The sequence below is a fragment of the Anomaloglossus baeobatrachus genome, chromosome 1 (assembly GCF_048569485.1).
Source record: "Anomaloglossus baeobatrachus isolate aAnoBae1 chromosome 1, aAnoBae1.hap1, whole genome shotgun sequence".
Lineage (NCBI taxonomy): Eukaryota > Metazoa > Chordata > Amphibia > Anura > Aromobatidae > Anomaloglossus > Anomaloglossus baeobatrachus.
The window spans coordinates 651,371,681-651,398,752 of record NC_134353.1 but is presented as its reverse complement, the minus strand read 5'-3'; the positions used below and the strand labels follow the sequence as shown (position 1 = coordinate 651,398,752).

Sequence of the window (27,072 nt, the reverse complement as noted above, 5' to 3'; positions counted from 1 at the left end):
TGTTTTTTTTTTTCTGAAAAACACACCACTCTGGTACATGGGCTGTGACTAGAGATGACCCAAACATCAAAAAAATCAGGGTTGGAGTTTGGTGTTCTGGTGCTTTATGTATACAAACCACTAGAGCGAGTATCGGTCAGCCGCTTGCAATGTTTGTACGGCTCGCACTGGGGGTAAATTCATCGTTATTGGATGTAATGTTCCCCAAAAAAAGGAAAAAAACTCCACCCTTCCACCCCCGGAAATGCTCTGTTTTATGGCGGCTGCATATGGACGGAGACCCAAACTGCTCTAAACAGTAACTTCCAATGAGGTTCGGGTCCAGAACAGAATGTTATCTAAAGTCCGGCTGAGCCCACAGAGCTTGAACTTCCACGGATCCGCTCATCTCTAGCTGTCACCAGTTCAAGTAAATTGGAATCTGCCGCAATGTCACAATTGGCTTGTAGACAAGAGGGGCACTGTTTCTGGGGAAGAAATGCAGATGCCTGAACGTAAATCATATTCTATAGAGTTTAATCTAAGAGGGTAATGATTCATATGTGATGTTTTGCTACAAGGAAGTCTTCTCTTTCATCTACTGCAGAAGAACCATTCCCCTCCAATAGCACCCTTCTTCATAAAATCTTTCTAAGAGAGAAGGAGAATGTTCCAGAGCTTGCGCGCAAGCGTTTCTCTCGACTTGAGCTAAGAGCTTGTCTGGCTTTTCCAGTTGTCCATAGTCTGCTTAAAAGAGAGAAAGAAGCCTTGAGGAAGGCCAGGTAAGGCATAACTTTCAATGACTATTAAGCAGGAATGGATTGACCTTCTGCCTTTCAATTTTACTTTGTTTATTTGAAGGCTGGTAAAATTTAATAGCGGTACTGTGGAGAGATATAAGAAGTCACTGGAGGAAGCCATTCAGGTATCGGCACATCACAATATCCCCCCAATACCTGGACGTACAGTAATCCTTATGTTTGTGGACAGCTCGATGCATCAATCGTGCCATGGAGCCAAAGAGCTAGCTACCAGCAGTGAAGTCATTTACACTAGGTCTACACCCTCAGTAAGTTATGTGGTCACATATTGTTTTACTTTTATTATCTTTCATTCTGCAGAAAATTTAGAATACCTATAGTATTAAATGGATAGCTCTCTGGACTCCGCTATACACTGCAGTACGCGGCTGAGCATTCATTGTTTTCAATGGGAACGGAGGTGAAAGCCACTACCAGACCCTTCAGGTAGCAGCTAATCTCCTCTGAAAGAAAATGGATCAGTTGTTGAAGTTCATATTGCAGTAAAGTTGGGAGGCCCCCATACACATAAAATGTGTGGCCACTCCAGTCACGCCGTGCTGGTCCAACTTTCATGTAATGTATATGAGTGTATTAAAAGGGTGTTCTAAAGTTTGGAATTTGTCCCCCATCCACAAGATGGGGGATAACTTCTCGATCACTGAGGGTCTGACCTCTGAGACCCTCACCGATCCTGAGAACTGGTACCCTGAAGAACCCTAAGTGAATGGAGCGGTGGTCGATCGTGCTCACTGCTGTTCCGTTCCTTCTTAGTGGTACCGCCTGCTGAGGTGGCTAGTAACTTCGGCAATGAGCAGTAAACTATATAATTTTCTAAAGTTAGTGATAAACAGTTATATGGGTATGTGCACTTGTTGAGTATTTCCAGCAGATTTTTCTGCAGTAAAAACTAGAGCATTGGCAGAAAAAACACTGTGTGTGAACAAGCCCTGTAAGGGTTCTAGTATTTGATATGTCTTGATGTTACACCTCTAAGGCTGCTTTCACACATCCGGTTTTAGCAGAGCCGGCCAATCCGGCTCTAAAACCTATGCAACGGATGCGGCGACAAAACCGCATCCTTTGCATAAGTTTTTACATGCGGCCCGTCTGGTTTTTGCTGCTTGCGGCAGGTTACTGGGCATGCGCAGTGGAAAAAACCGCATGCGGCGGCCGGATGCGATGTTTGCCGCAGGACGTCGCATGCAGCGTCCATAGGCATGCATTGCAAATCGTGCCGCATCGGCAGGATGCGGCGCGATGTGGTTTATTTTTTTTTTGCCGGACAAAAAAAACGTGCCAGGCAACGTTCCATCCGGCTGCCGCATCGGCAAAATCTGCCACATGCGGCAAAAAACGTACGGAATGCAAGCCCATGCGGCACAATACAGCACTAATGTAAGTCTATGCAAAAAAAACGCAACTGGCGGCAAAAAAACAAACGGTTGCGGTTTTTCTGCAAAGCGCTGGATTGTGCCGCACAGGAAAACCCGGATGTGTGAAAGCAGCCTAACTTGGCAAATAGTATGTCGTATTATTGGGAACAACACGGTATTCATACTGTCATGGGGCACAAGAACTGTTTGCACACTGAATGTGTGCTTGAATAAGTAATGACTGATACCTGACTCACTATATTGATTCCTGAAATGTTGCTTTAGTGATTCAGTGGTTCGTTTTCTCCTCTCCATAGTTGTTAGATGTGGGTTTACTGCTCAGCCTCATGGTGAAGGACACAGCAGAAAACGCCCAGCTGGTCTTATACAATGAACACCACTATGCCTTGGCGAACCACTCATCAAGTCCGCTCCTTGAACGAGTGAGCGAAGTCAAGGAACAAGCCGAGGTAAAACAAGACAGTAACAAATTCAATACTTTAGGAGTCAACATTGTATAGATCCTCATAGGTGGGAATAAGAGAAAGTTCTTTTTTAGTAAAATAATACCACCAAATGTGTAAATTACTGTAAAAAATAGCTGAGACCCAACATGTGTCCTACTGTTTCAGGTTGCAAATGCGTGATGTCACTTTATTTCATATTTATGAGCCTGAAGGACATAGAAGAGAGCAAAGTTTGTCTCTCTTCAGGACTCTCATAGATAATGAATAGAGCCTCATCATGTATGCGTGACCTTAGCTCCATTTAGATGGGAGACACAGGGCTCCTGCTTTTGGTGGAATTCCTAGCGATCATGCACTTATCAGCCATCCTGTGGATTTGTGACAAATTGTAATTATGGCTGGCCATACACATTAGATGGTTATCTACAAAACAATCATTTGTCCAATGGTCATCACAACCAGCACTCCCATACACAGGAGCACTCCCTCAACTGACCGCTTCTGTGTTAACTATGAGAAAGCTGCCAACTGACACTTCGGCATCTCTCCCGACCATCAGTCGGTCTTAACCCCCTTACACATTAGACTGTCAGCCAATATTGGTGGCTTCAGCTGACGTTTGCGTAAAGTTCATGGAGGGCCATGGAGGGGAGATAACCCCTTTAACCTACAGAACTATCATCCCTTTTATCTTCTCCTCTGTGGGATCACATTACAATAGTTTGTTTGCAGTCTGTAGCCAGGAGCAGCAGACACAAATCAGTAGGATATTATTACCTAAACTATTTACAAAGTTGCTTCCTTCTCTTTTTATGTCACGTCTTTGAATACAGAATTTGTTGCACTAGCGGATACACAAATCCTTAGGCTTTGTTCTTGGCATTTTGAGTTACATTATTTTATTCTATATTAGAATTACAATAACAAAAGTAATGTTGGGGATTGACCATCATATGACGGAGTCTGTGACAGTTTTTATAGGGGTCCCATGCGGATGTGATCCAATCCTCCCATGTAGAGCCAATTCATGATTTATATACCGGTACATTATTTTAGTTCTTCCATTTATAAGTGGCGTGATCTGAAAATATTTCCCTTCTTATATGTATTTCTTTATCACACCATATTTCTAATTCATTCACTTCATTAGATATCTTTATATCGGAGGTCCATTTTTCTGATATCGAGCTCCAAATCTTAGCCATAGACCTAGATGGTAGCTAAGAGCTTATTGCCTACTATTTGAGCTTACCTTTCATTGCACCCCAAATCAAAGTTAAAGATTAGTCTTCCACACAGTAATTTAAAACTTCTTTAGGTGCACCTTCCAGCCTAAAATTTCCAGGAGCTGCCCACATTTTTGCCATCCACTTTTTCTGAAAAGGTGGAATCACTTCATTAGAATTCCTTCAGCACTTTAGGTGCTGGAATATCCTTTCCCTCATCTCTCAGTATAAATTGTGCCTGTCATTGTCCAATATCTTGCCCTGAAATCCCAAAACTCTATCATTGTAATTTACACTGTTACTGTTTGATAGACAGGAGGAGAAAAAAAAAAATAAAAGACCGGTCTTGACCTCTAGTTGTCTGCTGCTACAATATGGACTACCCTTGAAAATAAGGCAGTTTTACAGCTGGTAAACTCCTACTGGTCAGCACTGTGGCATTGAGCTTATTCAGGTTGAAAATGCCATTTTGGGTAAAACTCTAGTGATGATATAATATTATTGCATTCAATATATAAAGAGTAGCAATCTCCAATCTAGGGCTGCTCTTTTATATAATAAAACAGGGCAGCCCCAGACTGGTGAATTTTCAAAATATTATCCTGTAACAAAACTTTTCAGAAGTAGCCCCTAATATTCCCCAAAAGGGCCTGACATTGTGGCAAAGCTGAGCCCAATCTTCCGGGCTGTGGGATCTTGGCATGCAGAGCAGGATCTCTCAATCCCCCACTTGAAAGGGGTAACATTTTAAGAAACTGCGCAGCAACTCTTGATTAATGGAAAGAGTGAGATTGGCTGTGGAGGTTTGTGGGATCCTGCAGCAGTGCACCCTCATTTGGTGATGGGTACTCTTGAAGCTCCCTCTAGTGGTGTCTGTAGAAAACCCGCATTAAAAAGAAAAAATAGTTGATGTACTAAAGAAATAATCAGGAGAGGTTGAACCTTAAAGCAACATTATAAGAATGAGTGGTCCCTCAGCTGAGTATGGCATTACATGGTATTGTGTGGTATATTGTTACTTGGAATAAGCTCACTGATATTGCCTGCCCACATCATTGAAGTATATACATAAGGTGTAAAGTTTTTGAGCTAATGAAGGTATAATTTCCCTTCAGAAAATGGAAAATGTTTCACACCTGCCCTATGAAGAAGGAAACCCCTTAGCAGAATACCTCTCAGATCTTCTTATGAAGCGCACTAAGGTAAGACACTACTTCTATTAAAGGGATTTTTCAGTACTAATGTAACCCTCTTTCATTTGTCCTCACTATTTCTAACTAACCACGTTCCGAATAGTCTTCTGCTACCTACCCTGATCCTGTAAGCTGATCTTTCTGCGCCACGTATATTCTTATGCTGATATTTTAGCTTTGATCCTTCTGGACCGGAGACCGGAATTAGACAACTAATCAGGGCATCTCACTGGTGGGGGCGAGGCTGCCTCTGTTAGTTACAGCAGACTGAGTGCACTTGCCCACATCACACTTCACTCTCCTCTCAGCCCGCTTCACAGTTTGGCGTTTTTATGTGACAAGCGCTGCAATATGTAGATCGTGCAATGTGATATACTATTTCATGATCGACACATCACAGCACTTGTTACATGAAAGTACTGCACTGTAAAGCAGCTGAGAGGAGAGAGAAGCGTGGTCTGGGCAGATGGAAAAATCAAAGCTAAAACAACAACTTTGGAATATACACACCGCAGAGAGATCAGCTTACAAAAGCAGGGTAGTTAGTAGAAGTATAGTAGGATAGTGTTATTTAGGAATAGTTAGGACAAATAAAAGGGGGTCACAATAGTAGTGGAAAACCTCTTTAACTTATGCCTCATTAAAAGGGATGGCCACTTTATAAATATTTCCTATACTTTCTAAATGGCTGTAATTTATTGTGCTACATAATACAGTCATGGCCAAAAGTGTTGGCACCTTGAAATTGTGCCAGAAAATGAAATATTTCTCCCAGAAAATTACTCCAATTATACATGTCTTGTTACACACATGTTTATTTCCTTTTGTCTGTATTGGAACAACACAAAAAGAAAACAAAGAAAAAAGTCAAATTGGACATCATTTCACATGATGTGGAAGAAATAACCACAATCAATAGATTGCTATAACCATCAACAAGCTTCTTACACCTCTCAAGTGAAATTTTGGACCGCTCTTCTTTTGCAAATGGCTCCAGGTCGCTCAGATCTGCAGGGTGCTTTCTCCCAACAGCAGTTGTAAGATCTGTCCACAGGTGTTCACTGGAATTTACATCGGGACTCATTGTTGGCAACTTCAGAACTCTCCAGCACTTGGTTTCTATCCATTTCTGGGTGCTTCTTAAAGTATGTTTGGGGTCATTGTCCTGCTGGAAGGCTCATGACCTAGGACGCAAACCCATCTTGCCGACACTGGGCACTACATTGCAACCCAAAATCTTTTGACACCCAGTACCAGAAGCAGCAAAACCATTCCAAAACATATTTGAGCCTCCACCATATTTGACTGTAGGCTTCATCCCATTTGTAGTAAACATTAGAATGCTATGCTTTACCAAAAAGCTCTTTCTTGGTCTCATCTGTCCACAAGTTGCTTTCCCAGAAGGATTTTGGCTTACTCACATACATTTTATCAAACTGCAGTTCAGCTTTTTATGTCTGTATGTCAGCATGTATGTCTCCTGCCGTAGTGTTTCATTTCATTCAAATGCTGCTGGATAGTTTGCACTGACACTGATGCACCCTGACCCTGCAGGACAGTTTGAATTTCTTTGGAACTTGATTGGAGCGGCTTATGCACCATCCAGACTATGGTGCATTGCAACCTTTCAGCAATTTCCCTCTGCCATCCATGTCCAGGGAGATTAGCTACAGTGCTAATGGGTTGTAAAATTGTTGATTATGTTGCACACCGTGGACAATGGAACATCAAGATCTCTGGAGATGGAATTGTAACCTTGAGACTCTTTAGATTTTTTAACCATTTTGGTTCTCTTCTCTTTTTTTTCTCCATGCTTAGTGTGGCATACACAGACACAGTGCAAAAACTGAGTCAACTTCTCCCCTTCTTAGTTGGTGTCAGCTGTGATTTTAATGTTGCCCCACACCTGTTATTTGCAACAGGTCAGTTTGAACGAACATCACATACTTGAAACAAAGTTGTTTATCTTACATTTTGAAAAGGTGCCAACAATTTTGACTAAGCCATTTTTGGGGTTTTGTGTGAAGTTATGTCCAGGTTGTCTTTTTTTTTAATTATTTGTGAGTGTCATTCCAATACGCACAAAGGAAATAAATGTGTATAAAAAAAAGTGTCATTCAAAATTTTTGGGGAGAAATACTTTCTTTTCTGAAACAATTTCAAGGGTGCTAACACTTTTACTCATGACTGTATGTAAAAGTCATCATACATTTCCACAGCTGCTCAGAATAAGGCTTGTTGCTGCCCATGCTTCCATAGTAAGCAGCACGATGGTGGGCTATGATGTAAAAACTATATATATTACTAGATCATTTTTGGGTCCAAGTTATGCTCACAGAAATATTAAAAAAAAAACCCTTTCAAAATTTATCATATAGTACCAATGTAGACAAACAATTTCTTCATATAAATTATAAATTTACAAAAATGACATATCTTAGAGTCCGGGGTTTAGATTGAGGTAGTGTCCTCGTATTTTGCTAAAGATCCAATAGAGTTGACTCCACTGTTGTCCAATCTTAGAGGTCCAGGGAGATAGGTAATACGGACTTATAGTCCATAGGTACCCATAGATCTCTATGAGGCTGGATTAGCTTCCTTTTAGTCCAGGGTCACTTATCACTCCTTCATTATTTATTGATCCATGAACCTGTCATGGAAATCTTTTGCCTCAACGTGTTTCTCCCTTCAGAAACAAGGGTTCATCAGGAGGCTACTTTGGATATTTAATCCATCTTGGTACTCATGCGTGTGCTAGTAGCGGCCCTCAATAGTAGGATACTTTGAGCTATATAGCAATGCTCCCTGCTTTCTGAGGTCAGAGTCCTGGAATTCACAACAGCCTTTGTTGCCCTCTTAGTTCCAGTCAGGAGCTGATAACCTCATCCCCCTACATGTGTCCAAGTCCACCGTCCAACGCCACCATTAGGACTTGAACACATGCAGGGGATGAGGTTATCAGCTCCTGACTGGAACTAAGAGGGCAACAAAGGCTGTTGTGAATTCCAGGACACTGACTTCAGAAAGCAGAGAGCATTGCTATATAGCTTAAAGGTTCCTACTATTAAGGGCCGCTATTAACACACCCATGACTACCAAGGTGGATTAAATATCCAAAGTAGCCTCCTGATGAACCCTCGTTTCTGAAGGGAGAAATGCATTGAGCAGAAGATTTCCATAAAACGTTTGTGGGTTAATGAATATAAAAGCGGTGATAAGTGCTCCTGGATTAAAGGGAAGGTAATCTAGCCTCATAGAAATCTATGGGCACCTATGGACTATAAGTCAGTATTACCTACCTCCCTGGAACTCTAAGATTGGACAACAGTGTAGTCATCTCTACTGGATCTTTTTGAAAATACAAGGACACTACCTCAATCTAAACCCGGACTCTAAGATATGTAATTTTTGTAAATTTATATTTATATGAAGAAATTGTTTGTTTACATTGGTACCATATGATAAATTTTGAAAGGAGAAATCTGTTCGGTGGCCCCTTTCCCCTATGAACAAATTGGGTAGAAAATTATAAGGATAACCACACATGTATATGGACACCACTATCAATAGGTACCTCATATAGGTCCTCTCACTTAAGTAGAAAGATGTAGGATAATGATACGATCCATAGGACTAATCACTTTTTTGTTTTTTTTTGTATTTGGGGTGGAATTATTTACCTTTTAACTGAATTTAATAAAGGAGTATTTTCTTATATACATACAGTATATGGATTTTTTTATATTTCTGTGAGCTGGGCATATGATGTAACCACATGACCACTTTCTCGGCTGTCCCTGACTTCTCCCTCTTGTATCCAGTTGCTAAACAGAAACTGAACACATCCAGCTCATGTGCAGATACAGGAGATTCAGCTATATGTATCTGCACATTGGCTAACAGTTTTACTTGGGACATACAATAACCATTATCTTAACCATCAACAACATGGTGTAGTCAGGAAAAAACGAACAAGACTGAGCGATCATTCAGTGCAATATTAGCAGAGTGCTATATGCTGTCTTCTCAACACCGTGTCTGCAGTATAAGCCTGCAGCTGTTGCATGGGCCAAGACTCGTGCAGTAAATGATGTGACCATTGATGTAATCTTGACTACTATGTAAGCAGGACTCGGCTCTGCAGTGCTTACAAAGCTCTAACATGGGCGTTCCAGGACATTCTACTGAAGAGCAGGGTGTAAATTATGTTGACATTTACAACCTATGAGGAAATATTTTTATAAAATGTCTAACTACTTTAAATCTGCAATAATAGATAAAATCAGTAATTGTGCTGTCGATTGTTTGATGTATGGAAACATACTATACCATGACCTGTTCCTTTATGCAGGTAGATACTCTACTAGTTTTCGACAAAAATCCACTAAAAGAAAATTTTAAGACTGTGCTGAATCATTATCGATGCGTAGTGAATGCCGACTGTCTCTGCGTGACGGTGCTGCCTAATGGTTTCAAAAGGTACTCTCTCTATTCCCCTTTCTCTGTGTTTTTTCATCCTTTCTGCTTTGTCAGCCTCCAAACTTTAAGGCCTCATGTACATATTGGAACCCTGCTCCAGATGACTGTATGGCGCCACTAATGTGTGGCTGCAATTCTGCCTCATTATAGCACCATGTCACTGATAATATCGCTTGTCATCTGAATGTAATATGTCATCTAATTGAACAAATATTCCTTAGAGGAATAGAAAACAATTCTCAGACTTCATTGTAATGACTGGTAGACAGATATAAAAATTCTTGCTAGAAGTTGTTAGTTCCAATGAAGCCAATTCCTGGTATTAGAGGCCATTTTTTATTTTTTCTACAAAAGGAAATGGCATATTGTAAATTTTTTAAAGGTGATCTGTAAGCAGGATTCCCCACGACCCCAAACTATATATATATGTGCATGTAGCCCTTTCAAAGAAAAGTTCACTAATCCCTTTAAATGGCCAGTCCTTTGCTCCGTTACTGAGAAATCACCATTTGAAATTATATGCAAACGAAGCTAAAGCCGTTGTCACTCCAGCTCTATTCCCCACCCAACGCTGCAACCTGCTTGGCTGACAGCCTCTATGCTGTGTGACTTCAGGTAAAGGTGTCATCAGTCAAGCATGAGGAGGCAGTATTGGGCGGGGAATAGAGCTGCAGTGACAGAGGCTTCAGATCTACAAATTGCTTTTCAGCTTCATTTGCAATTCAAATGCTAATTTTTCATTAATGGAGGAAATGACTGGCCATGTAAAGCTATTGCTGGACTAGTCTTTGAAAAAGCTACATGTGCATATAAATAGTTTGGGGAGTGATATACCATAAAGATGAAATAATGACGTATCCTCCTATGTTAAACAAATCACATTCTTTACATGAGTTGCATTTACATACAGTGCCTTACGAAAATATTTGGCCCCCTTGAATTTGTCAACCTTTACCCACATTTCAGGCTTCAAACATAAAGATAAAAAAATTTAAATTAATGGTGAAGAATCAACAAGTGGGACACAATTGTGAAGGTGAACGAAATTTTTTTGCTTATTTAAAATAAGCAAAACATTTCGTTCACCTTCACAAATAAAAAAATTGATAAGTGGGGCGTGCAATATTATTCGTCCCCTTTACTTTCACTGCAGCAAACTCACTCCAGAAGTTCATTGAGGATCTCTGAATGATCCAATGTTGTCCTAAATGACTGATGATGATAAATATAATCCACCTGTGTGTAATCTAGTCTTCGTATAAATACACCTGCTCTGTGATAGTCTCAGTGTTCTGTTTAAAGCACAGATAGCATCATAAAGACCAAGGAACACAACAGACAGGTCTACTGTTGTGGAGAAGTTTAAAGCCGGATTTGGTTACAAAAAGATTTCCAAGACTTTAAACATCCAACAAGCGATCATATTGAAATGTAAGGAGTATCATACCACTGCAAATCTACCAAGAACCGACTGTCAATCCAAACTTTTATCTCAAACAAGGAGAAGACTGATCAGAGATGCAGCCAAGAGGCCCATGATCACTCTGGCTGAACTGCAGAGATCTGTGGCTCAGGTGGGAGAGTCTGTCCATAGGATAACAATCAGTCGTACACTGCACAAATCTGGCCTTTTATGGAAGAGTGGCAAGGAGAAAGTAATTTCTCAAAGATATCCATAAAAAAAGTTGTTAAAGTTTGCCACAAGCCACCTGGGAGACACACCAACCATGCGGAAGAAGGTGCTCTGGTCAGATGAAACCAAAATCGAACTATTTGGGCACAATGCCAAACGATATGTTTGGTGTAAAAGCAACACAGCTCATCACCCTGAACACACCATACCCACTGTTAAACATGGTGGTGGCAGTATCATGGTTTCGGCCTGCTTTTCTTCAGCAGGGACAGGGAAGATGGTTAAAATTGATGGGAAGATGGATGGAGCCAAATACAGGACCATTCTTGAAGAAAACCTGTTGGAGTCAGCAAAAGACCTGAGACTGGGACGGAGATTTGTCTTCCAACAAGACAATGAGCCCAAACATAAAGCAAAATCTACAATGGAATGGTTCACAAATAAACGTATCCAGATGTTAGAATGGCCAAGTCAAAGTCCAGACCTGAACCCAATCGAGAATCTGTGGAAAGAGCTGAAAACTGCTGTTCACAAACGCTCTCCATCCAACCTCACTCAGCTTGAGCGGTTTGCAAAGGAAGAATGGGCAAGAATTTCAGTCTTTCGTTGTGCAACACTGATAGAGACATACCTCAAGCAACTTGCAGCTGTAATCGCAGCAAAAGGTGGCGCTACAAAGTATTAACTTAAGGGGACGAATAATATTGCACGTCCCAATTTTCAGTTATTTATTTTTTAAAAATGTTTAAAATTAAACAATACATTTCGCTCAACTTCACAATTGTGTCCCACTTGTTGTTGATTCTTCACCATTAATTTAAAATTGTTATCTTTATGTTTGAAGCCTGAAATGTGGGAAAAGGTTGAAAAATTCAAGGGGGACTAATACTTTCGTAAGGCACTGTACATATATGACATGACTTGTATTTCTAATTTTACAAACTTCTTATATCTAGAAACTAATCACAGATCCATGTCTATTTTTATATTTTGGAGCAATGGACCATTTTTTTGTTAGGTATCATCCATATTGTCTCCATGTTGCATCAATCTTTTTTTTCTCTCTCGTTTCATTGGGGGACACAGGACCATGGGATGTATGCTGCTGTGACTAGGAGGCTGACACTAAGTAGACATAAAGAAAGTTAGCTCCTCCCTAGCAGTGTACACCCTGAGCCGGAGGCGGATCTATGCCAGATTTTTGCTTAGTGTCGTAGGAGGCTGAAGTGGGCCCATATCTCTGTGGGCCAACCTCAGCCTAGGCTATTCCTTTTTCCCCGTTTTTTTGCTATTACGGCGCCGCTCAGCCGTCTCATCTTTCTAGGTTTTTTTTGTCTCTTCTGCAGGGTTAAAGTCCCCGCATCAGAGAGAACCCTCGCCTGCTCCTTCCCTCCGGGTACCGTCCCCAGGGTTATCTGAGGCTTGAGACACCAGGCCCTCTCCCCCTCCTGCCCCATGGTACTGTCCCAGGGGCTGCTTGGGGTTGAACATTTTATTTTTTAAGGGCTAACTCCCCATCCTCCCCTATGGTACCGTCCCAAGGGGTGTCTCTGGTGGAGGCGGCGATGAATCTCTGCAACCCACGGCCTCCATTCAGGACCCGGTGACAGGATCGCAGGCTCTGCAGCGCAGGAGCGCTCAGCAGCACCAGGCCTCCCCCAGCGTTTTTTTGTTTTTCTTTGTCCTTCTACCCTGGGCCCAGGCAGAGGATCTGTTCACTGCAGCGCAGAAGCGCTCTGCAGTCTCCCTCACAGCTCCCCAGCATTCCCCCCCTGACGCCTTCCAGGGGCAGATTTGACTCACCGGCAGCCGCAGCAGGCAAGGATGAGACCGTGGATTGGAACGACGCCGCCAGGACGCAGGTAGGATCTTCTCTGCGCGCAGCGTTGCGCTCCCCGCGGCCGCTCACTAATTTAGCCCCCGGCTTTGGGCCTTCCTCAGGCTGGTGCGCTCCGCCCCCCTGTTTGCGCGCGCTTTTCCGGCCACGCCCCCCTCTTCTTCTGCCCGGAGACAGCCAGCTCAGTCCTTCAGCACACCCCCATTCCTCCCAGCGTCCCCTACGATACAGGACCCTGGGAGAGGATCACAGCTGCAGCACAGGAGCGCTCAGCAACACCAGGCCTCCCCAGCGTTCACTTCTTCCCTGGGCCCAGGCAGGGGATTGTGGTGGTCACCACAGCGCAGGAGCGCTCAGCAGTTCTCCCCAGGCAACTCTCCGGCAGGCAGGATGGGGCCGAGGATCACAGCGACGCCGGCAGAACGCAGGTAAGACTTCTCAGCGCTGCGCTCCCGGCGGGCCGCCCACTAATCTAGTCCCCTGCTTCGGCCTACCTCAGGCCATCAGTCCTCCGCCTCCCCGTTTTGTGCGCACGTGCTTTTTCCCAAGCATGACCTCTGCAGTTCCTGCTCGGTCCCAAGCCGGCCAGCCCCCCCCTACTGCAAAAAAAAAAAAAATGAAGGGCTGCGCTTTTTTTCAGCAATGCTGTCCCCGCAGCTTCTGAGACCTCTGCTGACCTGGGTGGGACACAGGACCTGGGTGAGCGCTGCTCCTGCTTAGGAACAGACTATAGCTTCTTTCCCCTTTTTTTATTATTTTTCTTAATTTTTTCCCCCTTTTCTCCTGTCTCCCCTCCTAGCGTCACTAGTGGTTTTTCCTAAGCACATCCAAACCGGGCCCTCTTTATAGCTTTTTTTATGCATGCACAGCCTGCTAGGCAAAATTCTCCCAAGCCAGGCTACGCACCCCGCTCGGCTTGCGCCCCAAACCATCCTGTCACCGCCAGCACCCGAGCTCCGCTGCTGCGCTCCCTTACTCGGAGTGGTAGACCCCCTATCCCAGTCTGGGGACTCTCTTCCAAGGGCGTCTGACCATTGCGCAGGCGTTTGCAGTCGCAACCCTGCGCCCAGCCATGCTCCCCCGGTCCAGATGGCTCTGGACAACAGTCGGTCTGATTCATACCCTACTACTGAAGCGCAGAATGGGACCTGCTGGGCGTCCTCTCAAGCCCTCCCGGAGATCCCTTTCACCTCCAGGCCCCGAGTTCTCCTCGTCTCCGAGACCGGCCGACCCTTTTTCAGGAGAAGAGTCGGATACAGCCTCGATGCTGATTCCAGATCAGAGGGCTGATGTCAGAGGTAGGGTGGATAGTCCGGTCAAAGCGGTAAGTCATACGCTAGAGCTCCAGACGGACTCTGTGGCTACCCAGTGCTTGCATGTCTCCTTCAAACAGGTTAAGCGGGCACACAGGCAATTTGGTGACCATCCAGAATTTGCTGAAATTCTATACAAGCACAGACGACAACCGGTCAAGATATTCAACAATGGTAAGTCGTTTGATTTACTTTTCCCCTTCCCTGAGGCTCTCAGGAAGGAATGGGCAGGCTCGCCTATGGTCGCCCTTCTGTCTTGTCCGTCTGTCATCTTCCAGTACTATCTCTCCCGCACGGGGCATCGCTTCGAGACGCCACGGATCAAAACACAGAGAGAGTTGCCCGTTCAGTTTTTTCTTCAGACGGCGGGCACGGTACTCCTACTGCCTTCGCCGCCATCTGGCTGGCAGCATCCATGTTGTCCTGGGATAACCTCCACAACGGTCTTCGCGCGAGACCGAGCAATCCGAAGTTCACAACATGGCTACACAGATTGCTCTAGCGGGTGAGTACATACTCATCGCATCTCTGTCAGCAGTCTACTGCGCAGTGAAAGCAGCTAGCAGCACGGGGGCCATCTGTCGGGCGATCTGGCTCAGAGCCTGGTATGCGGACGCGGCTTCTAGGATATCACTTACAGTCCTCCCCTTTACAGGAGGTCGTCTGTTTGGATCAGATTATCGACGAGATCACAGGGGCTTCAGTTCCACACACACAAGAAAACCAGGCCCCCGCAGAGGAACAGGAAGATTCTGTCCTTCAATACATACCCTTTCTGGCGTTTCTCAGCCACGCCAGCCATCAAAGACGACGTCCGGATCACAGCGCTACCCCGCTGGATGACTCTTGGTCGTCGCGCGGGGGCGCAGACCAGGTGGAGGGGGGCGCCTGTCTCATCTCAATCACGTCTGGCGGATTTGGATCACAGACGCCTGGGTCGGAGAGATGCTGGACTCAGGGTACATAATAGAGTTTTCAGCACGTCTATCGTCGGACATACAGGTCGCACCTAATTTGCCAACAGCACAGATGTGCCTGCGTTTCGCAATAGCATACGATCATTTTTGGTGATTCTGTACCTGGACGCCTTGTTGATCAGGCAGGTCACCATCGATATCCTGTCCCGACTCGGCTAGCTCATCAATCGGAAGAAGCCCTCTCTGACCCCGGCCAGCAGGATTACCTGTCTAGGCATGGAGTTCGATACCATCCAAAGACGCGTGTCCCTCCAAAGAGACCTCCAGCTCCTCCGTCACTCTAAGCCAGAGAGTACTCAGTCGGATGGTGGCGGCAATAGAGGCGGTTCCGTTTGCTGCTTCCACCTTCGTCTCCTTCAGCTGACTTGGCCGAACAGATGGGACAACTCGCTATTCACCTTGAATCGCAGGATCCAATTGACTCCGGGAACCCGCCGCTCGCTTCTATGGTGGACCAGCGGCCCTCATCGGTCCAGAGGAATGTCTCTCATACCAGTACACTGGCAGGCAGTCACCACCGATACCAGTCTTCTGACTGGGGAGCGGTGTTCCGAAACACACGGCTCACGGTCGGTGATCCTCCCAAGAGAGCCATCTGCCTATCAACAGCAAGGTCTGGCGGCAGGCGACTGATCCCTCAACAGAGAGGCTTCCGAATGGATCTGGCTCAGATGAGGTATTCCGAATGTGGACCTGATGGCTTCTCGATTCAACAATCAACTCACACAGTTTATCTCCCTTTACCACGACCGGCAAGCGCCAGGAGTCGACGCTTGCATACCTCCGGGGAATCAGTTTTCAGGTTTCCCTTCATCTTTCTTCCACTTCTACTGATCCCAAGAGTCCTCAAGGAACGCAGAGCAGAGGGCATCCCAATGACTCTCATTGCCATTGATTGACCCAGGCAAGCGTTGTTCGCAGAGCTCACGCAGCTCATCAGACACCCCATGGTGGCTTCCAGATCGTCTGAACTTCCTGTCGAAAAGTCCTCTTTTCCATCAATATTCAGGGGTTCTCAATTTGACCGCATGGCTGTGGAACCATGGCTACTAGCCCAGGCAGGCTTTATCCCACAGGTGATACAGACTATGGTCAGAACTCAGAAGCCTCCGTATTCAAACATCTACTACCGCACCGGAAAGGTCTTCTTTCAAGAGTGTGAGGTCAGCGTCAACTCGTCTCCACTGGATCTGTCACTCCCAGTGTTACTGGCCTTCCTACAGTCAGGCTTACAGGCGGGTCTCTCGCTAGCAACCCTCAAAGGGCAGGTGTCGGTTCTATCTGTCTTTTCCAGAGAAATCTTGCATCTCGGCCGCAAGTCAGGACGTTCATCCAAGGAGTCGTCCATCTGGCACCGCTAGATCGTACCCCGCTAGATCCATGGGACCTCCAGCTGGCTCTAGGGTCTCTTCAATTAGCCCCGTTCGATCCTCAATCTCATGCCTATCCGGGAAGGTGGATTTGTTGATGGCAGTCACTTCAATCAGAGGAAGGTCTGAACTGTCAGCCTTCTCATGCGGGTCACTTTTTCTTGTTTTTCCACCAAGACGAGGTGGTTCGGCACCCGTCTCAGGTTTTTTTTCCTACCGGAAGTAGTATCTGAATGAGGTCATAGTGCTTCCATCCTTCGATCCAGCCTCCATTCGATCCTTGGAGAGGTCACGGCGTACACCGGATCTAGTGCGAGCTCGGAGGAGTTCCGTTTCGAGATCCGCGCTCTTCTGCAACTCAGACGGCCTATTCGTCCTGTCTACTGGGCCCAGGAGGGGCATGCCGGTGTCCAAGGCGACCATTGCAAGTTGGATCAGGCCGTCCATATCAGAGGCCTACAGTATTAGAGTCAGGTTTTCTCCGAGGGGTGTAAAAGCCTTTCCACCTGTGCAATTCGGACGTCTAGGACAATCAGACACCAGGCATCAGCCGAGCAAGTCTACAGAGCCGCCGCGTGGTCAAGCTTTTCATACCTTTTCCAGGGTTTCCAGGATACAGCAGGCGGCTGTCGCACACCTATGATAAGCCGGTATAAGTGGAGACACAGCACCCACCCTGTTTGTATATTGGGTTGCTCTTAGTCTGCCGGATGTTACTGGTTCATTATGGGAACACGTTCTTCTGTACCCAGCTTATTTATGATATATATATATATATATATATATATAATGTATGTATGTATGTATGTATATTTATATTTATTTATATACAGTATAAGTTTAGATAAGATATTGTGTGTTTCTTGTTATTACCTTGATTAGTTATGGTTGTTCAGGTTTCTCCTACTACTGCTTGTACACTAAACTGACATAGATTCGCCTCCGGCTCAGGGTGTACACTGCTAGGGAGGAGCTAACTTTTTTTATGCCTACTTAGTGTCAGCCTCCTAGTCACAGCAGCATACACCCCATGGTCCTGTGTCCCCCAATGAAGACTCAGAGAAAGAGATTTTACGGTGAGTACACAAAAATCCTTCTTTTTTTTTCTCTCATTTTAAAAAAAAAACAAAAAACGGTAGGAGGTGGTCAGTCAGAGCCTTTATTGACCAATTGACTCTTAACATTGTATCAGGGAAAAATGGATGAAACTTGCATGGAACTCTGAATTGCCAAATATCTGTGTCTTGTATGTTTTTTTTAATCTCCATAAACTTTATTAGCCAAGTCTTCTCCAAAAAAAGCGAGAAGTATGGGACATGCTCTTAGTCTTACAGAACAGACACATAGATCTGTTTTAAGAACTAGTGTGTAATGATCAGTGAAACATTGCCATTAGGGCTGCGGTCATTAGGAATAAAACAACAGTGCATTTGTCCAGCTTAATCCAGGACAATAAATACAATTCTGTATTGTAAGCTTGTAAATGCCATGTTAAAGTGGTGAGTAGAACATGGTCATCAGTCCATAGTGGTGACGGTGAGTAGAACATGGTCATCAATCCATAGTGGTGACGGTGAGTAGAACATGGTCATCAATCCATAGTGGTGACGGTGAGTAGAACATGGTCATCAATCCATAGTGGTGAGTAGAACATGGTCATCAATCCATAGTGGTGAGTAGAATATTGTCATCAATCCATAGTGGTGAGTAGAACATGGTCATCAATCCATAGTGGTGAGTAGAACATGGTCATCAATCCATAGTGGTGAGTAGAACATGGTCATCAATCCATAGTGGTGAGTAGAACATGGTCATCAATCCATAGTGGTGAGTAGAACATGGTCATCAATTCATAGTGGTGAGTAGAACATGGTCATCAATCCATAGTGGTGAGTAGAACATTGTCATCAATCCATAGTGGTGAGTAGAACATGGTCATCAATCCATAGTGGTGAGTAGAACATGGTCAACAATCCATAGTGGTGAGTAGAACAGGGTCATCAATCCATAGTGGGGAGTAGAACAGGGTCATCAATCCATAGTGGGGAGTAGAACGGGGTTATCGACGCATTTCACTCACTGTATGTGTTGATGACTATGTTTTACTAACCGATTTAACATATATTGATGACCATGGACACACACATTTTATGTTTCTCACATGTGAACGTAGTCCTACATTACGAATTGCTGGTCACATTGCCTTCTATTACAGCTCTCTTATTTCTATTTCCAGTGAAGACTCCATTAATCAATGTAATGACGTGACACTGTGCGGTTTTACAGAGCAGGTGTTGAAGTAAGTTTTATGTAAATATTAAAGTTGGTTGTGAAAGACAAAAAAAAATAAATTCTCAAAAAACGCAAAACAAAATCTAATCATGCCTTGGGTTGCCGAACATGTATGTAGTGCAGCCAGAAGTGTTGCGTCTATTGCTGGTTTCTGTAGATGCCCATTTTCCCTCCCCTCGCCCAGTAGACTGACTCTTGAATGCCAGGCATATGTCTGCCATTTGCTGCAGCGCCCCCCCCCAACCACCCCACCACATTGAGGCCACTGCATCTCCCTCCGCCTCCTCTCACCTCCTCCCTGGTTTCTCTTTTATACAGAATGGACTAGTTGGTTACTCAGGGAATGTGTGAATGCCAACAATCTGCCCATGACCTTTCACAAACTGTGATAACAATCTACTCACTGTAAATAAAAATGCAATGACTGGCATTCTTTACAATGATGTATATAGTGCTGTTGTTGTGGCACCTTTATCTTAAGCAAAAAATGAATACAACAATTTTCAATTTTTTTTTCTTGGTCTCTTATGCTCCTTTTTGTGATCTGGTTAATTAACATAAAATGTGCATTAAGTACGACATTCATATTATGATTATTTTTCTACGGTATTTTTTTTTTTTGTAGATATGTGTCAGAGAGGGGAACTGCCCGGTTATTGGATCATGTGGAGAAAGTCAATGAGAGATTTAATATTCCTGAAGACCCAGAAAATGTTAAAAAGAGACATGCAGCAGCTGGAAGTCTACTTGTCTCCGTTCCCAAGCAGAGGTCAGTGATGAGTTAGATAGATAGATATATCTATATCTATGTCTAATATATATATATATATAATATATATATATATATATATATATATATATATATATATATATATATATATATATATATATATATAATACTAGAAGGTGGCCCGATTCTACGCATCGGGTATTCTAGTATTCTAGAATTTACATATTGTGTAGTTAATGTATGATTTTTGTTATATAGATGTTGTTGTGTGTAATTACCAAGTGTTTGTGTAGTGCGCTGTACATGTTCTGGGTGTTGTCTGGGTGTGCCGGGGGGTGAGAGCGGTGTTTGTGTTGCGTTGTTTGTGGAGCGCTGTGTGCCTGTAGCGTTGTGTGTGTTGCGCGGTTTGTGTGGGTGTGGGGTGGGTGTGTGTGTGTTTTGGGGGAGGTATGTTTTGTGCAGTGTGTGTGTTGTGCGGTATGTGCGTATATTTGTGTGTGCCGCGGTGTTTGTGTGTTGGGTGTTGGGTGTGTGCGGCGTTGTGTGTGTGGGTGTCTGTGTAGGGCGGTGTTTGTGGTTCCCAGTGTGTGTGTGTGGTGTGTTGTGCAGTACGTGTGTGGCGGTGGTGTGTGTGTGTGTGTGTGTGTGTGTGTGTTTGTGTGTTTTGGGGGGAGGTGTGCATCCCCCATGCTGCGCACCCCCCATCGTGCTCCATCCCCCATGCTGCGCACTCCCCATCGTGCTCCATCCCCCATGCTGCGCACTCCCCATCGTGCTCCATCCCCCATGCTGCGCACTCCCCGTTGTGCTCCATCCCCCATGCTGCGCACTCCCCATCGTGCTCCATCCCCCATGCTGCGCATTCGCGATCGTGCTCCATCCCCCATGCTGCGCACTCCCCATCGTGCTCCATCCCCCATGCTGCGCACTCCCCATCGTGCTCCATCCCCCATGCTGTGCACCCCCATCATGCTCTATCCCCCATGCTGCGCACTCCCAAACGTGCTCCATCCCCCATGCTGTGCACTCCCCATCATGCTCTATCCCCCATGCTGCGCCCCATGCTGCGCACCTCCCATCGTGCTCCATCCCCCATGCTGCGCACCCCCCATCGTGCTCCATCCCCCATGCTGCGCACTCCCCATTGTGCTCCATCCCCCATGCTGCGCACTCCCCATTGTGCTCCATCCCCCATGCTGCGCACTCCCCATCGTGCTCCATCCCCCATGCTGCGCATTCGCGATCGTGCTCCATCCCCCATGCTGCGCACTCCCCATCGTGCTCCATCCCCCATGCTGTGCACCTCCCATCGTGCTCCATCCCCCATGCTGCGCACCCCCCATCGTGCTCCATCCCCCATGCTGCGCACTCCCCATTGTGCTCCATCCCCCATGCTGCGCACTCCCCATTGTGCTCCATCCCCCATGCTGCGCACTCCCCATTGTGCTCCATCCCCCATGCTGCGCACTCCCCATCGTGCTCCATCCCCCATGCTGCGCATTCGCGATCGTGCTCCATCCCCCATGCTGCGCACTCCCCATCGTGCTCCATCCCCCATGCTGCGCACTCCCCATCGTGATCCATCCCCCATGCTGTGCACCCCCATCGTGCTCCACAGTCACACATCAGACAGTATACACGCACACATCTGATCGCATACACTCACACACACACCCCACTTCTCCCTGTGCCCACCGGTGTGTGGTCCCAGCAGCTGTGCTGCACGCCGTGCTCCTCTGCCGACACTCACAGATCCGATCGCATACACTCACACACACACACTCACACATCAGAACACACTCACACACATCCGATCGCATACACACACACACACACTGACGATATCGCACAGCGCTCACAAAATCACAACATCCGGAGATACCACATGCTTCCGGCCATGTGATCTTCCGGCAGGTCCTGGAAGGTCACTGCAAAGTATCGCCGCCGAGAAGTAAGCGATATCACGGGATGTTGTGAGTATGTGGATGCGATCTGATGTGTGTGTGAGGTGTGTGTGAGAGTGAGTGTGATCTGATGTGTGTGTGTGTGTGTGTGTGTGTCCTTATGTGTGTGCGTGTGTGTGTGTGTTCCGCCGCTGCAGGACCTTGATGCGCTCACCTCGAGCGAGAGGCCATTCCGTGGGGGGGGGGCGGAGCCTGGGCGAGTGGCCAATCCGTGCGGGGGGGCGGAGTCGAGGCGAGCGGCCAATCAGTGCGGGGGGCGGGGCCATGGCGAGCCCAGCGGCCAATCCGCTGTTTGTCACCGTAAGGACACAATTTTGGAGCAAGACAGACAGACAGACAGAATAAGGCAATTATATATATAGATTACAATATATATATATATATATATATATATATATATATATATATATATATATATATATATATATATATATATATATATATATATACATATATATAGTAAGGTCCCTGCCCGATTTTTTTTTTTTTTTTTTTTTTTTTTTTTTTTTATTTGCAGTGGAGCATGGCAGTTGAAAGCTGATTTGTTCGAGGTTGTCCACTACTTTTATATATAATACATTGATCATCAATATCTGATCATGGGTGTGCAACATTCGAAACCCCCAATGATCAGCTCATATTCGAGCCACTACTAAATGCTGCTGAAACGCATAAGCTCCATGAACACTTTAGTGGCCTTGGAAGGGTATTTCTTATCCATCCCCTATTCATCTAAATCGGGAGTGCATTTGCAGTACCCATCCGTGGCCACAATACAAATGACTGAGCTGCTGTGTTCTGGTATCTCTGGTTGCTGTTAACCATTTAACTGCTGCTGTCAATCTCTGTTTAAAGTGTGGCTGCTGGAGTTTGCGCACAGTACCCAATGGATTGCTTTCAGTAATGTGATCGCAAGGCCCCAGTGTAATACCAATGCAGTTATGGATCCACTGAAGGCCCTGTGGCCGCTATGATGATACTTGAGAAAATCGGCCACAGGCATACTGTGGTAATGATCGCAGGCTCAAGTACCCTAAGGATACATATTTGGTATCATCGTTTTCATAAATGTCTGTTCTATCAAATTATAAAATTAATGAACCCATAGCATAGATGCCACATGGAGAAGAACAATCGTAATGCCCTAATTGCGTGTTTCCGTCACCTCCCTAAAAAGATGCAATTAAATTGTCGTATGCACCCCAGATTAGTAACAATAAAACCGTCAGCTAGCCAAGTTAAATAAACCTCTCCACAGCTCAACTGATGGGAAAGTATAAACGTTACAGGTCTCACAAATGGCAACAAAAAACATTTTTTATAGCAGTTTCTGAATTCACCCCTTGTAAACATAAACCCAAAAAGCAAAGGGAAAATGTATTTTTTTTTTGCTTTAAATTACAGGTTTTAGATAAATATACATTTTTTATAATGCCGGTAATACATGGTAGTACTGGGTTATAGTAGTTGCATTTCTTTTCTTCTTTAGGTGGCGCAGTGTGCGTGTGTTCATCTCCTCCACGTTCCGGGATATGCACTCGGAAAGAGATCTGTTGATTGGACAGGTGATGCCACAATTGCGCCAGCGTGCCGCGTGTCACTTCCTGTCTCTGGAGGAAGTGGATTTGCGGTGGGGAATTACAGAGGAGGAAACCAAGAAAGATAGGTGAGATGGAAGGTACCAGTGAGGAAAGCAGAGCAAGGAATATGAATAGTGACAACATTGCCTTCATTCTTTGCCATAACTTCTATGTTTTTTACATTAGGCAGTTGTCTCTATGTCTCTCTGAAGTTGTTCGGAGTCAAATCTTCATTGGCATTCTGGGGGAGAGATACGGTCATGTCCCTGAAAAGTACTCCCTTCCACTTTTACCGGAGTATCAATGGGTAAGACCTCTTCCTTTATTTACAGGTATTCAGAATACGCACATGTTGAAAAAAAGTCATTGAAACAGTTTCCTTTTTGATCTTCTTTATAAATCTTGATAATTATGAAGCTGTGTCATCACATTATACTTTATATTGTCCTCTCTCGTTGGCAGATTCAGAGCTATCCTGCAGGGCGATCCATCACAGAGTTGGAGGCCATGCAGTTTTTGCAGACCTGTAAGACCAATACATCAGGGCATCCAAAGGCTTTATTCTACTTCAGAAACCCTGACGCCATTAGGTAAAATAAGGATGAGGAAATATATATATAAATATTCTGAATAAGTGCCTTGACATAGGTGATTCTAGTATAAGGTTTCAGGAGTAACATTAATGGTAAGATGTTTTTACTTATGTCATGTTAGATGTCATTACTTAAAGCCTGCTTTACATGTTACGATTTCGCACACGATATCGTATGCGATCGTAACCGCCCCCATCGTATGTGCGGCACGTTCAATTTTGTTGAATGTGCTGCACAAACGATTAACCCCCGTCACACGTACTTACCCGTCCATATGACCTCGATGTGGGCGGCGAACGTCGACTTCCTGGAGTGGGAGGGACGTTCGGCGTCACATCGACGTCAAGCGGCAGCCGGCCAATAAAAGCGGAGGGGCGGAGATGAGTGGGACGTAAACATCCCGCCCACCTCCTTCCTTCCGCATTGCTGGCCGGGAGCCACAGGACGCAGGTAAGCTGCTGTTCATCGTTCCCGGGGTGTCACACACTGCGATGTGTGCTACCCCGGGTACGATGAACAACCTGACGTTCAATTTATGAGGAATGAACGACGTGCGTGCGATGAACGTTTTACCGTTCAATCGCAATCGCACGTAGCTGTTGCACACTACAATGTACCTTACGATGCCGGATGTGCGTCACTTACAACGTGACCCCGCCGACACATCGTAAGATATATTGTAGTGTGTAAAGCGGGCTTTAGGCCTCATTTAGATGGCAGTGTTTCATGTTCACAAAAAAAAATATTGCCGGTGTCATTAGTGTTGTGGATCCGTGTGTCATCAGTAGTTCAGGAGTGTTTTTTTGTTTATTTGTTTTTTTACATATCCTTTTGGAATTTTAAGTTTGGACAGCACATGGATTACACACAGTTGCCATCCGTTTGATGCCCGTATTTTGCACAGAATCAGATGTGTATTGGCACTTTTTATTTGTGCTAACGGAAGAAATCTAACATGTCTACGTGAGTTTTGCACTTACACGGACATGTGAACAGCTCCATAGACTATAATAGATGCAGGTTGTTTCCATGAAAAACACGGATTGAACACGTATATTCAACACCGTTATCTGGATGAGGCTCAATAGAGTATAATCATGGCTACTTGTACCTGACACTTGCCATAACTATGATTTAAAGGATTGAGTTGAACTAGTTGTTGGCGTGGGAAAATGTATAGTGGAAATAATCCATGGCAGAAGCAGCCTCTGCTTACTATGATGTACAAGCCATATTGTTGCAGTGTAATCATGCTTTATTTATTGTACTGATGCCTGGTCCATACATTACAAGCACATTCTACTTATTGTGTCTCCCTATAGATTGTAAGCTTGAGAACAGCAATCAACGACATTAATTATTAATATTCTTAGGATGGGCTTCTTTCTGAAAAGTCCTTCTGTATACATTCATGCCGAGCTTGCCCTAAGTGGTGTCTCCATATGTATACAAAACAGATTTGCAATACCCATGTCCGGTTCAGGACTCTGTGGCCGACACACCAAGGCAGTGCAATCTTTGTTGGCCAGCACTCAAATGCCATTGTCCTAGACGACTATTGTAATTACTAAGTCCCTGTAGCGTCATGGTATGTGTTATGACTTCACATGAGGCTTCGTGACGTCACCAGGGCCTAGTAAGCGCAAGAGGCATTCAGCATGGTGGCATTTGAGAACCGGTCGTGGACGTTTTCACTGCCTCGGTCTGGCAGCCATGCATTAAAGGGTACTTTACATGCTGCGACATCGCTAGCGATCTCGTTAGCGATGTGAAATTCTAGATTGCAAGTGCGATCTTTCGAGATCGCACATGCGTAAAATGACCTATGTGCGATCCCGAAAGATCGCACTTGGGATCTAGAATTTCACATCGCTAACGAGATCGCTAGCGATGTCGCAGCATGTAAAGTACCCTTTACAATGTGAATGCTCGGCCATGGCCATGCGAATAACCCTGGCCAGCACTCTAATGGAGTCTTACTATGCCCCTGCAACACCTTGATATGTTATGTTTTCACATTAGGCCTAGAGACCTGGCCTCACACAATGTGATGATCTTGCAAGGGCCGAGGAAGTTTGTACTGCCCTGGTCCAGTTGACCTGATGTTCCAAAATAGCCCACAGACAAGGGTAGTGTGAATCTGTTTGCTAATTTCCAGCAATTATGTGTGTAGTATTTAATGGATTGGTGTTCTGTGGGTGACCATTTCATATTGACTGTCATACACTACAATTATGATATATGGCTGTGAAATCTGATGAATGAAGAAATGATATATGAAGTAATTTTTGTATTGTGGGAGTTTTATGTCTCTGATTGCTAATATAAGAGGTTAGTGAGACCCCCCCCTCCCCCCGACCGACATTGTGGATCTCAATGCTCTAGGTGCTATGTATCTGATTACTAATATAAGAGGTTAGTGAGACCCCCCTAGAATAACATTTTGGATCTCAATGCTCTGTTGGGAGTTTGGATCTTGTTTTGAATTGGGATCACCGTGTACAGTATGATTAAACATTTTTGGTAGTGATTAATGCTTTAGTTGCGTTTGTTTAGTGCAATGTGGCATTTTTATTAGTTTACAATCTCTAGGTTCTGAGATTTTTGTACATATTTTCCATATTCTATGTATCTATTCTTGCCATTCAGGTCTGTGCCCAGCCGTTGGCTTCCAGATTTTGCTTCTGAATCTCAAGAAGCTGAAAAACGGATGTTGGACCTCAAGAACAGAGTAGTCAAACATCCTGCTGTGAGGAGTTACTTGTAAGTTTCCAGCCCATCCTTGGTACTTGGTTCTTTGCATTGCGGTGCTTCTGGCTTCCAAGCTATTGGTTTGTTGTATTCTTTCTTGTGTAGGTACTCCTGTCAGTGGGGCGGTGAAAATGATGGGAAACCACAAATGTCAGCACTTGAGGACTTTGGAGATAGAGTATTAAAGGACGTATGGCAAGTGATTGAGAGGGATTATCTTGGGGTATGTACTAATCATATTTCATCTTATATTTGTCTCATGCAGCCTTAATATACCAATGCTCATTTCTTCCAGGAAGAGTCAAATGAATCTGACGATGATGAAGATCAGCTAATACAGGAAGGCTTTCAAGAATGGCATGAGCGACATTCTTTTGCTAGAAACAAACAAGTCACTCAAGTGTTTGCTCAGATCCTTGAGAAGAGGCGAGCATCTCCATCATCAGGGAGAGTGTTTCTGGTGGTTGGACAGCCAAGCCAAGGAAAAACTGTCTTGATGGTAATTTTTGTCA

At 44.8% G+C, this 27,072-nt stretch overlaps 1 protein-coding gene across 1 annotated transcript in view; it reads left to right on the top strand.

Annotated features, from left to right (window-relative positions):
• TEP1 (telomerase associated protein 1) overlaps positions 1 to 27,072 on the top strand; it is a 119,149-nt gene that overhangs the window by 31,737 nt on the left and 60,340 nt on the right. The window contains exons 12-24 of the mRNA XM_075319906.1: positions 587 to 761; positions 841 to 1,048; positions 2,473 to 2,625; positions 4,964 to 5,050; positions 9,393 to 9,520; positions 18,887 to 18,949; positions 19,568 to 19,711; positions 23,126 to 23,302; positions 23,403 to 23,523; positions 23,679 to 23,806; positions 26,459 to 26,572; positions 26,666 to 26,783; positions 26,856 to 27,059. Of these exons, the coding sequence (XP_075176021.1) occupies positions 587 to 761; positions 841 to 1,048; positions 2,473 to 2,625; positions 4,964 to 5,050; positions 9,393 to 9,520; positions 18,887 to 18,949; positions 19,568 to 19,711; positions 23,126 to 23,302; positions 23,403 to 23,523; positions 23,679 to 23,806; positions 26,459 to 26,572; positions 26,666 to 26,783; positions 26,856 to 27,059 (1,820 nt within the window). The remainder of the gene's footprint in view (positions 1 to 586; positions 762 to 840; positions 1,049 to 2,472; positions 2,626 to 4,963; positions 5,051 to 9,392; positions 9,521 to 18,886; positions 18,950 to 19,567; positions 19,712 to 23,125; positions 23,303 to 23,402; positions 23,524 to 23,678; positions 23,807 to 26,458; positions 26,573 to 26,665; positions 26,784 to 26,855; positions 27,060 to 27,072) is intronic.